The 14086-nt window shown below is 38.5% G+C and overlaps 1 protein-coding gene across 1 annotated transcript in view; it reads left to right on the top strand.

Moving 5' to 3' along the window:
- Positions 1-12866, top strand: part of stard15 (StAR-related lipid transfer (START) domain containing 15) — an 87312-nt gene extending 74446 nt beyond the window's left edge. The window contains exons 3-6 of the mRNA XM_028812650.2: positions 6634-6737; positions 6873-6990; positions 7453-7505; positions 10988-12866. Of these exons, the coding sequence (XP_028668483.1) occupies positions 6634-6737; positions 6873-6990; positions 7453-7505; positions 10988-11218 (506 nt within the window). The 3' untranslated portion in view covers positions 11219-12866. The remainder of the gene's footprint in view (positions 1-6633; positions 6738-6872; positions 6991-7452; positions 7506-10987) is intronic.
- The last annotated feature ends 1220 nt before the right edge of the window (positions 12867-14086 follow it).

Here is a 14086-nt window from a genome sequence, read left to right as displayed (position 1 = left end):
CTTCAGGAGGAGACATACTGTAGCTAATGTTCTTTTAAATGACTTGCTATTAGATGTCTGCTGAGAAAGAAATGTAAACTTGCTCTAATTTGTTATCCACAGTCTGAAATTACTTAAGCAGCTCCAACAAGCTGAACTGGAAAATACTTTTAGTTGAATCAACAATGGTTTGAAAAATGCCTCTTTACAAAGACGGCCATTTCTCTGCCGCATTTGGGTGCTTGGAAATCAATATCATTTAATTTAATGCTGCCAACAGCTTCATGGAACAGCACTCTCTGATAATGGTCATTGCCATCCGAGTAGGAAAGGTTAAGAGAGAATTAGAAACTGTGGAATGAGAGCTGGCAAAACCATTAGCTCTTTTACTCGCTGAGCTTCGAGTCATTTAATCTTCTATTGACTTCAAGGTGCCTCTGTATGACAGCCTTGCAAGGAAGCAGCAGTGCTTTGCTCATATTATGCAGAAAGAGGGTAAGAACATGACAAATTTTATAAACATCAGACCATTAAGTCCATCAGGCTCATTTGGTTAACTAATAGCTTTTGCCAATATGTTTCATTCGAATCATTTTTAAATGATGTCAGGCATTCAAATACAAGGCTTAGTGATTCTTCTTGGCTCCCATATTGAATGCCCTTGAATGCATATCCCTAGTGTGGCCGTGGGCGTTAGGGAATGAGGTGAATCCTGCTTTGCCATTTTATGGTTTCTCATCTGTTACCAAATCTATTTTTCCTCAAATGAGGCTAAACACATTCTACATTCACACGCTATGGGATATATGGGCTTCTCAGGGGAAACTTTACACGAACACACTTGTAATTAGTAGCTCCCAGTGCGAGAATTCAGGGTGGTGTTACCCAGTTTTGCCCTGCTGTGATTTAATACACCTCATTTCACTATATAAAATAGTAATCACCACATCCAGAAATGATATTTAATGGTCAAGTTGTATTTAAAGTAATGCACTACCCACTTGAAGAATTTCTTGCGCTTAGAATAAAAACATTAGTTTTAAATATACTTAGTGTGGACTGAGTAGCAAACTCTGAATGGAAATTAACAGGAATAGAGTAAATTGGGAGCATGGACATCACCAACAGTAACTCATAAGATTCTTAGAGAACTAAACAACAATAGTTGACTGTGTCAAATTGATTCTGCATTTGATAATCTATGAAATAAATGTTTCTGAAATAATTGTATAAGAACAGTTAACCAGCTAGAAGAAAATGCTGAAGTCTTCTATAATCTACTGTACATATATTTATGGACAGTTACATACCAAAATGCTTTACATGAGGAATACAGTGCGTCATACAGCAGCATGTTCCTCAAGGTGGATTAAGTAACGTTGACACTCTATTTCAAATCCACATTAGTGTGCAGTTTACTTTTATTTAATAATGAAGTGGTCTACAAATTCTTAACCTTTACGCATGTCATTTCTATCATACTTTTGCAGTTAATGAATCCAGATGAAAGCTTTCTGACAGAAAAAATGTTATTGCAATAGTCCAGGAGTGTAATTTTCTTAAACTAACATTTTATACTCCTGTTATTTGGTGTCCTGGCATGCTGGAAGCAGTACAACATCAGGCCAAATGTGTTGTAGATCCCAAGCCCAAGGAACAGCCCACCTACCACAGCTAGTCCCATCTATTGATCATTTCTTAAAGAGAAAAAATACTGTCTGCATAAAAAGCTATCTATCTATCTATCTATCTATCTATCTATCTATCTATCTATCTATCTATCTATCTATCTGTCTGTCTGTCTGTCTGTCTGTCTGTCTGTCTGTCTGTCTGTCTGTCTGTCTGTCTGTCTAATGTTGTGGTAAATACTCATGCTTCACATGCACCTCCTCAGAAATGTAACTATTTGTTGCATTAACCTGAACCCTACACAGACCTCTATGCCTCTGATTGGCCAGTTTGCTAATTACATATTTCCTGTAATGTGTTTCCATTCATCTCCTGGTTTGAAAGATGGCAAATGTATGAAGACATGAAATAATGTAACGGACAAATACGTTCACTTACAGAGGAAAATGTGTAGTAAGAGTAGTGGTGATCCTGAATAGCAAAACTGCCTGTATTTCAATGGATCATTCGCTCTTCTGGCGTTCAAGCATGTGCTTGCTTTCAATGCTGTGGCCTACATCACAGACTTTGCACATTTCTATGCCATAGGCTCAATGCAGAATTATAAATCAGCCTTAAGAGAGCAACTCCTTTTATAATTTAGGTTCATTTACATATAATAGCTGTTAAGCATTTCAGTTATACCAGTGAGCACACAGATAGATGGTACACTCTAGTAACACCTCTCTGCCATTAAGGTCCAAAAGTCCCAAAATAAATTAATCATTAAAAGTCTGGAGTAGAAATATCTGGTTCAAAGAAATAAGACTCTCATATATAAACTGTTATTAAAGAACAAAATATAAAGTTAAATGTTATATTTGACCTAATTTACTAATTGAAGTGTGCTTGTACAAATGATGTCAGGATATCTTCGTTAACCATGGCAGGCAGTTTCAAACACAATCTCTCACACACTATTTGTATATACTAGGAAACATGTGGCTCTCCTGTCTTTCTGCATATGTGTTCTAAACAGTTTCTTTTAGTCTGAGTTCATAGCTGAGTTCATAGCTCTGTTGTTTTGCATGGCATAACAGTCCATAGTAGATGAGCATCTGACTGATCTGTACAATGTGCTTCACTGTCAGCAGATGTTGTTGATGTTCTTTTCCTGTCAGTCATGGCATGTTCATGGACAGCTGTGCTTTATCTGTTAGCCATGGTACATGGTACATGGGGTGGGGTGGTGTCTCTGAGGCTAGGGATTTGCACTGGCATTTGGAAGGGTGCTGATTCAAATCTCATAAACGCCAAAAGTGAATCTATTTCATTGGGCCCTTGAGCAAGGCCCTTAACCTGCAATTGCTCCGTCCTGAGTATGACGTTAATCTGCATCCTGCCCTGCATGTTGGCCCACCCACCTGCAGGGAAAAACCTGGGGGTTGATGGCAGAATTGGCACTCCAGCCACCATAAAAAAACCTCACCCTAGTTCCATTCCATCGAATTCTAGTGTGGTGCTGAGGTGTCGCATGGCTGCACTTGGGTCCTAATCTGGGATCAATCTGGTTTGTCATGTGGTTGGTGTGGCAATGTGCTGTATCAGCATGTGCTTCTAACCTCCTCCTCATGGTACATGGCTGCACCAGCCATGCCCAGTTATGTGTTCAAATAGATCACATGTCCAGTTCATGCTATCATAAAATCACGATTAAAACCCTGATCAAGGTTCAAGGCCAAGTGGTTTGCAAGTTTTTTGTGACAGACAGATATACATTATGTATATATATATATATATATATATATATATATATATATATATAAAACGACCACTAAAGGGCATCTCAGTGACACAAACACTAGACAAATCTGCTTATTTTTATTAAAGAAATTGCTTTATCACAAACTTCTTCAAATCTACACAAGCACAAACACAATTCTTTTCTTTCTGTCCTTTTCTTCCTGCCCAGGCAAGTTTTATCCTCCTTCACTCCCGATTCCACCTCCCTGGATGAAGGGTAATGACTCCTTTTATACCAGACCCAGAATACTTCCATTGCTACAACATTAGCACAAAGCCGTAAGTGGCACGCTCCCTTTGTCCTTCCACTATAAAAAGGAACTCCAATCACCCTAGTCTTGGCTCTTCACATGTGAGAAGACAATTTACATTTGAGATACAATTAGTTACATTTCATTTGTTTTTGCAGTTGGAGCACAGGCAGGTGAAGAGACGTGCTTATGTTCACACAATGTCAGTAGCAGGATTTGAACATGCAACCTCAGGGCTTGAAGTAATTGGTCCAAAGCCTTAACCACTACAACACATTGCCTGCCGGTAATATTAGGTCTAATTACAAATATTAAATAGAGAAAAGTACTTAGTTACATAGTACTTGTGATACGTCTGACGTATATGGCACTTTAACTGAGGCCCATTGTCTTATGAAATTTTGAAGCCGCATAACCCAGCTATATACAGTATATACAAACACCACACACTTGTTAATTCACAAAAAAATAAATTGATTATTTTTTTTGATTGACAGGTGCTCATTGAACATGATTATAATTCAGTCCCAGATTGGTTATGCAGTTCTAACAATAACTTTACTTTACAGGGAACTTTTGGAAATGTACCAAGTTGTTAATGTAGATCGATAATTACAAAACATCCATCGATCCATCCATTTTCCAACCCACTGAATCCGAACACAGGGTCACGGGGGTCTGCTGGAGCCAATCCCAGCCAACACAGGGCACAAGGCAGGAACCAATCCTGGGCAGGGTGCCAACCCACCGCAGGACACACACAAACACACGCTAGGGCCAATTTAGAATCACCAATCCACCTAACCTGCATGTCTTTGGACTGTGGGAGGAAACCCACGCAGACACGGGGAGAACATGCAAACTCCATGCAGGGAGGACCCAGGAAGCGAACCCGGGTCTCCTAACTGCGAGGCAGCAGCGCTACCACTGCGCCACCGTGCCGCCCATTACAAAACATCTTTAGAAAAAATAAATATTATGATATTAGAGAATGGATTCCAAATCTGCAATTTAGTCTTATATTACATGGGGAAAAAGCCATCTATGATACAGTGCAGCAAGTGGTAGGAAGTTATGGAAAGATGTTTGAATAAGAATGTACAATTCTAAAAAGAAAAAAAACAGCATGCTTTATTTGGCTTTACTGAGCGAGTACTTGACAGAGTAAGTTATTATTTTAATTTCCCTTTCACTCTGTTTTGCTATTGCAGCATGTGAGTGTATGATATACCAGACTTAGTGTTGGTGTTGCTTATTATGTACATACATTTTTTTGTCAATCAATATGTACAGTCTGTAGAACTTAATATTGATATTATATATATATATATATATATATATATATATATATATATATATTGATAAATATTGATTAATATGCCATCAGCATCAACCGTTGTGTTCAAAATCTTTAATGCATTTTTAGCTGGAAACATAATGTTTTGTTGGCATGAGTAACTCTGGTTTGTTTTCTGAGCTAAAGGTCAAACCCCATTGATATTAGCTTGCTTGTTGGAGCATAAGAGGATTGACCTCTTGCTACAACTAGTCTCTTCAGTTTGGTGCCTGATTGATTACTGTGTCAGCATTGTTTATTTTAAATTTTTATGACGTTCTCAGAGCCAAGATCAGGATTTATTAAACTTTTTGTATAAGAAATTCAGTAGCTGTTTTCCTTCCGTCCTGTGGTTACCTTCTCAAAGTAGTGATTATGTTCAAGTTGTGATTATGTAAATAAAGCTTAGAACAACAGCCACCACCTAGCCAATCACTGCACTGTGGCGATTAATCATGTGATAGTTAAGGTTGTTGTTGACTATTAATGTGAATATCAGTTAATTTGAACCTCAGCCAGTTAAAGCATAAAAAGTTCTACGATGGTCATGTCTAGCATCAGTTACCTAGGATCTGAACATGGGCAGTGTTAGTTACAGATTACTAATCAAGACTTGACATTTGAGAAGCTGGCTGAGCCATCTGTGACAAGTGCTTTTGATTCCTGTTGTGCAGCCCCAGCTTTTAACTTTAACCGTACACTGTTATTTCTGTTGATGGAGTGTTTACTGAAATCCAGTTACGGCTCTAGAATTTTTGTGCTAAATTAAATTTCATATTTTTCTTATATCACATATAAATATATGGGATTGAAGAGCATTTCATAGCATCACTTACCTGGAATGAGTTTGCATCATGGTCACTATTTGTATGATGTTTGCACATTCTCCTTGAGATTTTGTTTAGATGGGCAGGCTACACTAAGTGAGAGTGGGACTCTGAATGAGTGTGCTTTACAATGCACTGGTACCCTATTCAGATGTCGTTAGGCTCCAGTGCCCCAGGCACAAGTGATAGAGGCAGAACAAGTCTAAAATAACTGGGGAGCCAGCTGGGCAACACTTGCAAAAAAATAAAATAAATCAACAGGCTCACAATGGCACTCAAACAAAAACAATCACAGGCAATCGCTTCAAGTTTCACCCTGCAGCATCATCGAAATACAAAATGGGTCAGGTTTTGGGGAGTTCCAGTCTTTTGGGTGATCAGGTCCAAAATGCCATGCCACCTTCCAGGGATGTCTGTTCTTATATCTTCTGGACCTGATGGGGTGGATCATCTGTGGCTCAGTTGCCCTCATTGGCCGTCTTCTCTGCACTGTGAGAGAAAAAGGAAGCAAGACCATTAGTGACAGTACCGTCTTTCATCCCAGGGTGGTACTGCATACCTCAGGTGAGTCCAGAAGGTGATTCCCTGTGGTGCATGTGTGATACCTTGCAACATAAAAAGTGGGAATGAAGGATAGTGGTACAAATTTGTGTGAGCCACTAGTCAGAAGCATTAGCTACCCTGCAGCAAGGAATATTCTGGAAAAAATGAATAATATGTCCTTATGGTAACTGTATATATGTACTTGTGACTAACAATTAAATGTTGAAATGATGAAGTGAAAAATTAAATAATCAATTACCCTCATTGAATGTCTATTTGCTTTCAGGGAAGTGTCCCAGTCCCTTGAAGAACAGAGATTTTGTGACCCTGAGATCATGGCTTCCTCTTGGCAATGACTACATAATCATTAACTACTCCGTTAAACACCCTGTAAGTGGCATTGCACTGCATACCTGTTTTTTTTACTTACCTCTATTTGCCATTAAGTTGCATGTGTCAACTAACGTGCTTGCTGCCTTTCCATTAAATGAATCTCTTGCCTCCTTCATTGATTATTTTAAACAGAAGTATCCTCCTAAGAAAGACTATGTGAGGGCAGTGTCACTGCAGACCGGCTACCTGATCCAAAACAACAGTGCCAGCAGCAGTACTCTGTACTATCTTACCCAGGTGGACCCCAAGGGTGAGCCAGTGTGTTCTTATTTTACTGTGGAGTGCTGTTCCATCTCAGGTGTCTTCCTCCTGCATGCCTATGGCTGATGAGATAGGCTCATACTCTTGATGTGCCTGTGCTACCAAGGAGGTCTTGGAAAATGGATGCTTTGGTTATTAATAAAGTGTAACTGCACTGAAAAGCCTCCTTGTTTGTTTTGCTACTACAGTCTATGCCATCTTTATTAACATTTTTGTTCTGTTTCAAAATCTGTTACACCAAAAAACCTTGTTTCCCCTGTAACAGTCACAACTGCACCGCATGCCATAACAATGTGAATAGCAAATGGGCAGCAAAGAAACAATCCAAGTTCAGAGTGAGAACAGGTTACATTAATTTGTACAATATTTTTATTTATACAAACACATATTTCTGGGAATTATTGTCAATGATTTGCATATTTTTTCTTAATGTATGTTCTTTCATTTCCAGGTTCCTTACCTAAATGGGTTGTCAATAAAGTATCTCAGTTTGTAGCACCTAAGGTAACTACTTATTTTAATATTAGTGCAATTCTTACTATATTCTTCTTTAACTATTAGTGTTTTCAGCCACATCTGACATTGTACTGCCGGTGTATAAGTTACTGCATCATATGGAGTATGTTTATTGTTTAATTCTGTCATATCCAAAACCTGCCTCTGGCAGGCTTAGAAAGTAAAATAATAAATGAATATTTACTCAGCAATGCTTAACAATTTCTATGTTTGTGCTGCCATCTTGTGTTCAATTTTAAAATTACAAAATAAACAATCTTTTCTTGAGTTAGTACAGTGGTTCCCAAACTGGCTGCAGGTTTTTGTTCCAACCAGATTCACAATCTGTGATAATAATCGATAACAACTGATCTCATTTAATTAGCTGGTCTTTTTCACTCTTCTCTTATTCTGTATTCAGAAAAACACAACAGTACGTTTTTTACATTTATAAGTCATTTAGAAATATTTCTAGTTTTTTCTAAAGTTATAAATGCTAAACTCTTTTTTGTTGTTCTCCTATTATTTTCCCCTTCTCCTGTATAAGTTGCTCCCTTCATTTAACACTAATAGTGTTAATTAACAACCAGCACAGCAGACACCTAGGATGATGAAAGCAGCAATGACTTGTGTCAGATTAGTCAATAATAATTAAATAACCAGAACACCTGGAAAAGCAGAATGAAAATTAGTTTGAAAATACTGTTAACGACTAAAAAAAAAGTACATATTCTCCATATAACTGCTCATTACATTTTAATAAAAATCTACCGAACTTAATTTGTAATTTCTACATTGACTCCAAAGCACAGAAATTGGAAAATAATGACTAACTTAATTGGGCTAAGAGTCCAATGAAAAATGGAAGTTGGTTGGAACAAAAACCTGCAGCCACAGTGGGTTCCTAGGATCGAGTTTAGGAACCACTGAGTTAGTATATAAAAATTCCCTGTGCTGGACAGGCTCCTTGTGTAGAGAGTTGTTTCTGCCTTGCACCCTATGCTTGCTGGGATAGGCTCTAGTTTCCCACAGCCCTGCTTAGGATTAGGCAGGAGTGTAGAGTGGTATGATATAGTAGGGAATTTACTCTCTATATATAAAATCCTAAGGATCCTAACGATTTTATGTGACGTTTTTATGTCACGCTTTAAATCAGGCTTACTTTAAAACTTACATATATATGTTTGGTATCATTCTTTTCAGAATTTACCGAACCTTAATGTGATGTTGTTAGATTTTCAGATTCTTATTCTGTTTTTAAATTGTAAACTAAAAAATATCTAGACGAGACTTTGTGCCAAGAGATTTAACCACGCCCGGGGCCGGAAATAAAAGGCAAAGAATAGGACAGCTGCTGTACAGGCTTTTAAATGTTCGAAGCGCCATGCAAGATGCAGATCACGCGGCACGGCAGCAGCAGCAAGCCAGCAGCTGATCGAGCAAAGAGGAGGTAAAAAAAACTATTTGTTTCCCATTGTATTACCGTTTAGGAGAGGATTTCGGAGGAGCGACCACGTCTCCTTGGGGTGCGTTCAGCCCCCCTCTTCACAACGTGAGTGGCAGAGATGCGAAGTGGCTGGTGCATAGCGCAGGCCGGGGGGGTTGGCAAACCAAGCGAGCAGGGGGCGAACCTATATATAAAAATAAACAATGATATTCTGAAGTCATAGTTTCATATCAGCAGCGAGTCGGCCAGCCTTACAAACATTTATAATCTTGATTCTTTTCTTCCTTACTCTTTATTCATTTACAGCCACTGTGTGAAATGGCTGCTCTTTTCCAAAGCATTCTTCAGCTTTAGTCTGAAAAAGATGGTGCTGATTAATTCATTCTTATTTTTAATTTAAATGGTTAACAAAGTCTGGAGGCACCATAGTAGTTAATGCTAGTACCTTACAGCACAAGAATACTGTTTCATTTCATATCTGGGCTGCCTTCTGTGTGGAGTTTAGATGTTCACCCTGTGTTCATGTGGGTTTTTTTCCTTCAGTCAAACTCTAAAGATATTCAGCAAATCTAAAATGTTCTGGTGAGAGGATGTGCTTCAACATGCTCTGCTGTGGACTGGAAAATATTTTGGAATATGCTATGGCACTGCATCACACTGTCCTGGAGAAAACAAATTTGGGAAATGTTTAATTTCAATTCAGTGTATTTCTGTATAGCGCACTTCACTGAATGCAGGCTTGTAGTGCTATAGTAGGTGCACAGGTACAGACTTTACATATTGCTACTTACATAATGCATAATTGTTTGAAAAGCAGTAAAACAAACTACTTAACACCAATAGAACCTAAAAATACTGTATATGGCCCTTAACAGTATCATTGAGCTATGGCCAGTTGACAACAGCCATATAAACAGTTAGGAACTTTACTCTGTTATCTAATACTACAGTTATATTTTTGCATTTATGGGACAGACAGTGTGGAAATAAAAAAAAATGTAAATCTCTGTAATCAGACGAATAATGTTAGAAGTGTGTATTTAGTCCTGACCAGTGAGTCTGTACACTGCCTCTTCTGTCTTCAGTCCAAGTTGTGAGCTATTGGATTACACAGAACGTCAGCCCCAAACATTTCTGCTTAGTCTCCAGGTTTATTTCTGGATTGGAATCACTTGTGTATGGAGTCTAAATGTTCTCCTTTTTGCTTACATGTTTACAGCCCATAGACATTTTAACAGATCCAATGATGGCTATAAATTCGCCTTCTTGCGAGTGTGTGACTATATAGATGGATGTTCTTTTGCTTTAATTTATTCAACTCATTCCTCTTCCATCTTTTCGCATACTTTTTGGATTCAAAATGAGGCTAATTTAAAGCAAGAATATTAGTTAAACGTCTAATGTACATAATCAGCATTCTCTGAAAATGCATGCTTGGGATGGACTGATTGTACAAATTCTAAACAAAGTTCAGTTTTTGCACTGTAAATATTCTTTCACTTTTTTCCAGCAAAGCCATCCTTTTTATAAAAAGTGGAGGCTTACTGAAAGGTGTAACTTGGTTCAGATCTCAGAAAGTATTAAAGGCAACCGTGTAGAAAATTGTCTATGTAAATATAATGATGTCCATCCACACCTGGTGTACTGAAGACACATGCAAAGATTATTTTCAAATTGGTTTCTGTTGTTCTGTAATGTAGTGAAAGCTAAAATAGTGATCCCTGTGTTAGATTCTACAAGGCATAGAATCTGTACGTTTTAAAAGAATTTGCTTATAAATATATAAATGGTAGACTGAAAGTTCATTTGTTTATGCCTTAGAAGCCAGCTGTCCTTGCATTGCAAAGCAGAGAGTACATAATTTGGAGGTTAAGTTGGAGAAACTAGAGATAACAGTATAAAGAAACATGAGCCTTCTTATTTGGGAGTTATTATGGGATTACTAATAATTGGCAGAGTCAGAAAAAGTGTTATGCCAAATAGCCCTTCAATAGTGTTTAGTCGTTTCTGATATTTGCTCCTTTATTTCTCTGTGTATTTGTAGGCAATGAAAAAGATCTACAAGGCCTGTCTGAAGTACCCAGAGTGGAAGAGGAAACATAATCCCAACCTGAAACCCTGGGTATACCCAGAGCAGAACACATTGCCTAGCATTAACCTGGCTGACCTCTCGCTGCAGAACGCCGATTCACTGGAAAACATCGATGAGAGTGGCCTCAGTGAAGAGAAGCTCCACATTAGCGATGAGGATGACAACTTCTCTAAGGAATCCTAAAAACAAGCCCCTTCATTCTGTTCCAAACTCTCAAGGCCTAGTAATGTGGTGATGTGTATTGTCATAGAGCTTAAATATCAATCTTCCTTAAGTTTTCAATTTAAGGTATCTCCACAAGACTGTTGGCCCGGCCAAAAAGAATACAAAGTGTAAAAAAAAAAATATCTTTATACATCAGTCTCTACAGGAGGTTGGCTTAGAGTGCCAACACTTGAGTCCTTGCTGTAGACAAACACATGCATGGACTTCTTGGCGAAGGGGTTAGGAATACAACAAAAGAAATTTAGGCACATGTGTTCTACAATATTAATAAAAAGCACTTTGCTCCACATAAATAAATCCCACCACCTAACAGCTGGGAATAACATTTCTTGGCATTTACCATGATGCTATACTTTTTGATACCACTTCCATCAGTCTAGTGAACTCTTGTTTTTTAACAATATTGTGTAAGTAAGTTTAATTAAGGACCGACTCACACCAAGTAATCTACGCAGAGGCTTTAGTAAATAAATTCAGACATTCTTCACCAGTTTGTACTTTCAGGGATTTATTCCAAGACTTCTGTTCAAAACTATCTCAAGTTCTTGGAATGTTAAGCAATATAAATGTAAGGTCATAAGTACTACCAAGTCACCTCTGACTTCTCGTAGTCCTGGATTCATAAATGTCTACAAGTATACGCCTACTCCCCCTACCAGACAACAGCATGAGTTTGATGTCATTCCCTTAGCAGTCACCAGAGACAGATCCCCCTTAGGCCAGAGCATTGATCTGTTAGCATGGCTGGCTGGTAAATTCCTTTTGTTTTCTGTGAGAAGGGCCGAGGCATGCACTATTGCAGGTTCATATCCCCAAGAGTGTTGCTACTTCACACTGGGTTCTATCGGAAACTTGTTTTGCCTAATTGCTAAAGGATAAGTCCTCCCATCCTGTAGGCGTGTATACTCCTTACTCATACAGGAGGTACTTGTCACCTTTCCAATAGACCATATTTGGACCTGTTATAATACTCTATCTGCGTACCAAGCCAGCAGCTTTCAGTCCCTGCCTAATTCAAAAAATTGAAAATCTACTCACAAATCTTCTAAACTGTTTAGATCCGTACATTGTACAGTATTTGAATTTTCCACAAATGGAGATCCTTCTTTCCATCAATGTACATTTTATACCTTTTATGTATTGTTTGCTATATTTGTTCATATTATTCAGGCCCGTGGACTGTTTTTATAATAATGATGGTGCTGGATAGTGGCGACATGTTGCATGTTGGTTAGCACATGCAGGTAAGAATTTCACTGTACTCTGTTCATGTGACAATAATGACCCTATATACTTATATGAGCCTACATTCAAAGTACATTTCAAAAGAAAGAGAAGAAGCAGTCCCCCCACTTAATGTATATTCATCTTGACATCTATACTCCCTTTTTCCATAAGTTGCAATAGTTTAATTTACTATTTATTGTTAATTGGTCATTAAAATGACTCACTTCATTGTTTAGCATGTACATTCCAGTATTTTTTTTTTCCAGAGAAACACTTTCAAATTTCCAAAAGTTACCAAAAGCATTCACAGTAATTTATGTAAGCACAACTACTTTATGAAAATTTTCCAGTTTGCAGAGGAAAAAAAGAATGGCAATCATCCATCCATTTTCCAACCCGCTGAATCCGAACACAGGGTCACGGGGGTCTGCTGGAGCCAATCCCAGCCAACACAGGGCACAAGGTAGGAATCAATCCTGGGCAGGGTGCCAACCCACCGCAGGACACACACAAACACACCCACACCCCAAGCACACACTAGGGCCAATTTAGAATCACCAATCCACCTAACCTGCATGTCTTTGGACTGTGGGAGGAAACCGGAGCGCCCGGAGGAAACCCACGCAGACACGGGGAGAACATGCAAACTCCACGCAGGGAGGACCCGGGAATCGAACCCAGGTCCCCAGATCTCCCAACTGCGAGGCAGCAGCGTTACCCACTGCGCCACCGTGCCGCCCATGGCAATCATTTATCGTATAAAAAGTACTAATATTAGACAGATTATAAGTTTAAAAATATGCAGTCATTTTGAGAAGGTTCAAAGAAAAAAAATATTCCAGTGATAAATCTTTATTGGCATAAATGCGTTAGAAGATGACTGCACAAAAAAGGCTGAGCGTCCTTTCATAAATGTTGGGGTTGTGATCCAGTGAGTAACGATAAGTTCAAGTAATAAATGTTGGGGTGCCTACCCGGTCGTCCCTGTTAAATCAAAGATAAGCTTAAAGCAAAAATTTCTGTGGTTCGAAATTGAAATCAAAATAACCAAAATAAATAGTCATCAGGCTTTGTTATACAGTAAGGTTTCTTTCTGTAGTCACAATATAAGAACTCTGTTCACAGACTGGCGCTTCCTTCCGGTGTTTTATAAATGGGACACCAGAAGAGCCAAGGTCACTTGCCTTCACTAGGTGTTTTATTGGCACTTTGGAGGGAATGAAAGAGGATATGATTAGTGCCCCCTCTTGTCCTGGAGTGGTATCAGCTACCTCAGACCAAGTGAATTAAGACATGAAGTTACTTTTTCAACAGTCTGACTGAACCTGATGGAACACTCTACCATTATATGCAGCTGACATTGGCATCCTGTAAAACTGCACTTCATTTTTTTGGCCTTTATTTTTCTACTGCTTTACCAGTGACTTTCTGGTCAATAAAAGGTTGAGGGTCTCTTTAGCTAAAAGCGGGTGACTGAATTCATACAGTTTCACACTTATTGTGTGGCTTGTTCATTTGTCATAGCTCTTTATTGCTTCTTTATAAAACCTGGACATTCTTTTGTGCCTGCAAATGAATGTTTCACAGATCAGTAACTAC

This window comes from Erpetoichthys calabaricus, chromosome 11 (genome assembly GCF_900747795.2).
Source record: "Erpetoichthys calabaricus chromosome 11, fErpCal1.3, whole genome shotgun sequence".
Classification (NCBI taxonomy): Eukaryota; Metazoa; Chordata; class Cladistia; order Polypteriformes; family Polypteridae; genus Erpetoichthys; species Erpetoichthys calabaricus.
The sequence above is the reverse complement of the archived record's forward strand: the minus strand, read 5'-3'. Positions and strand labels throughout refer to the sequence as shown.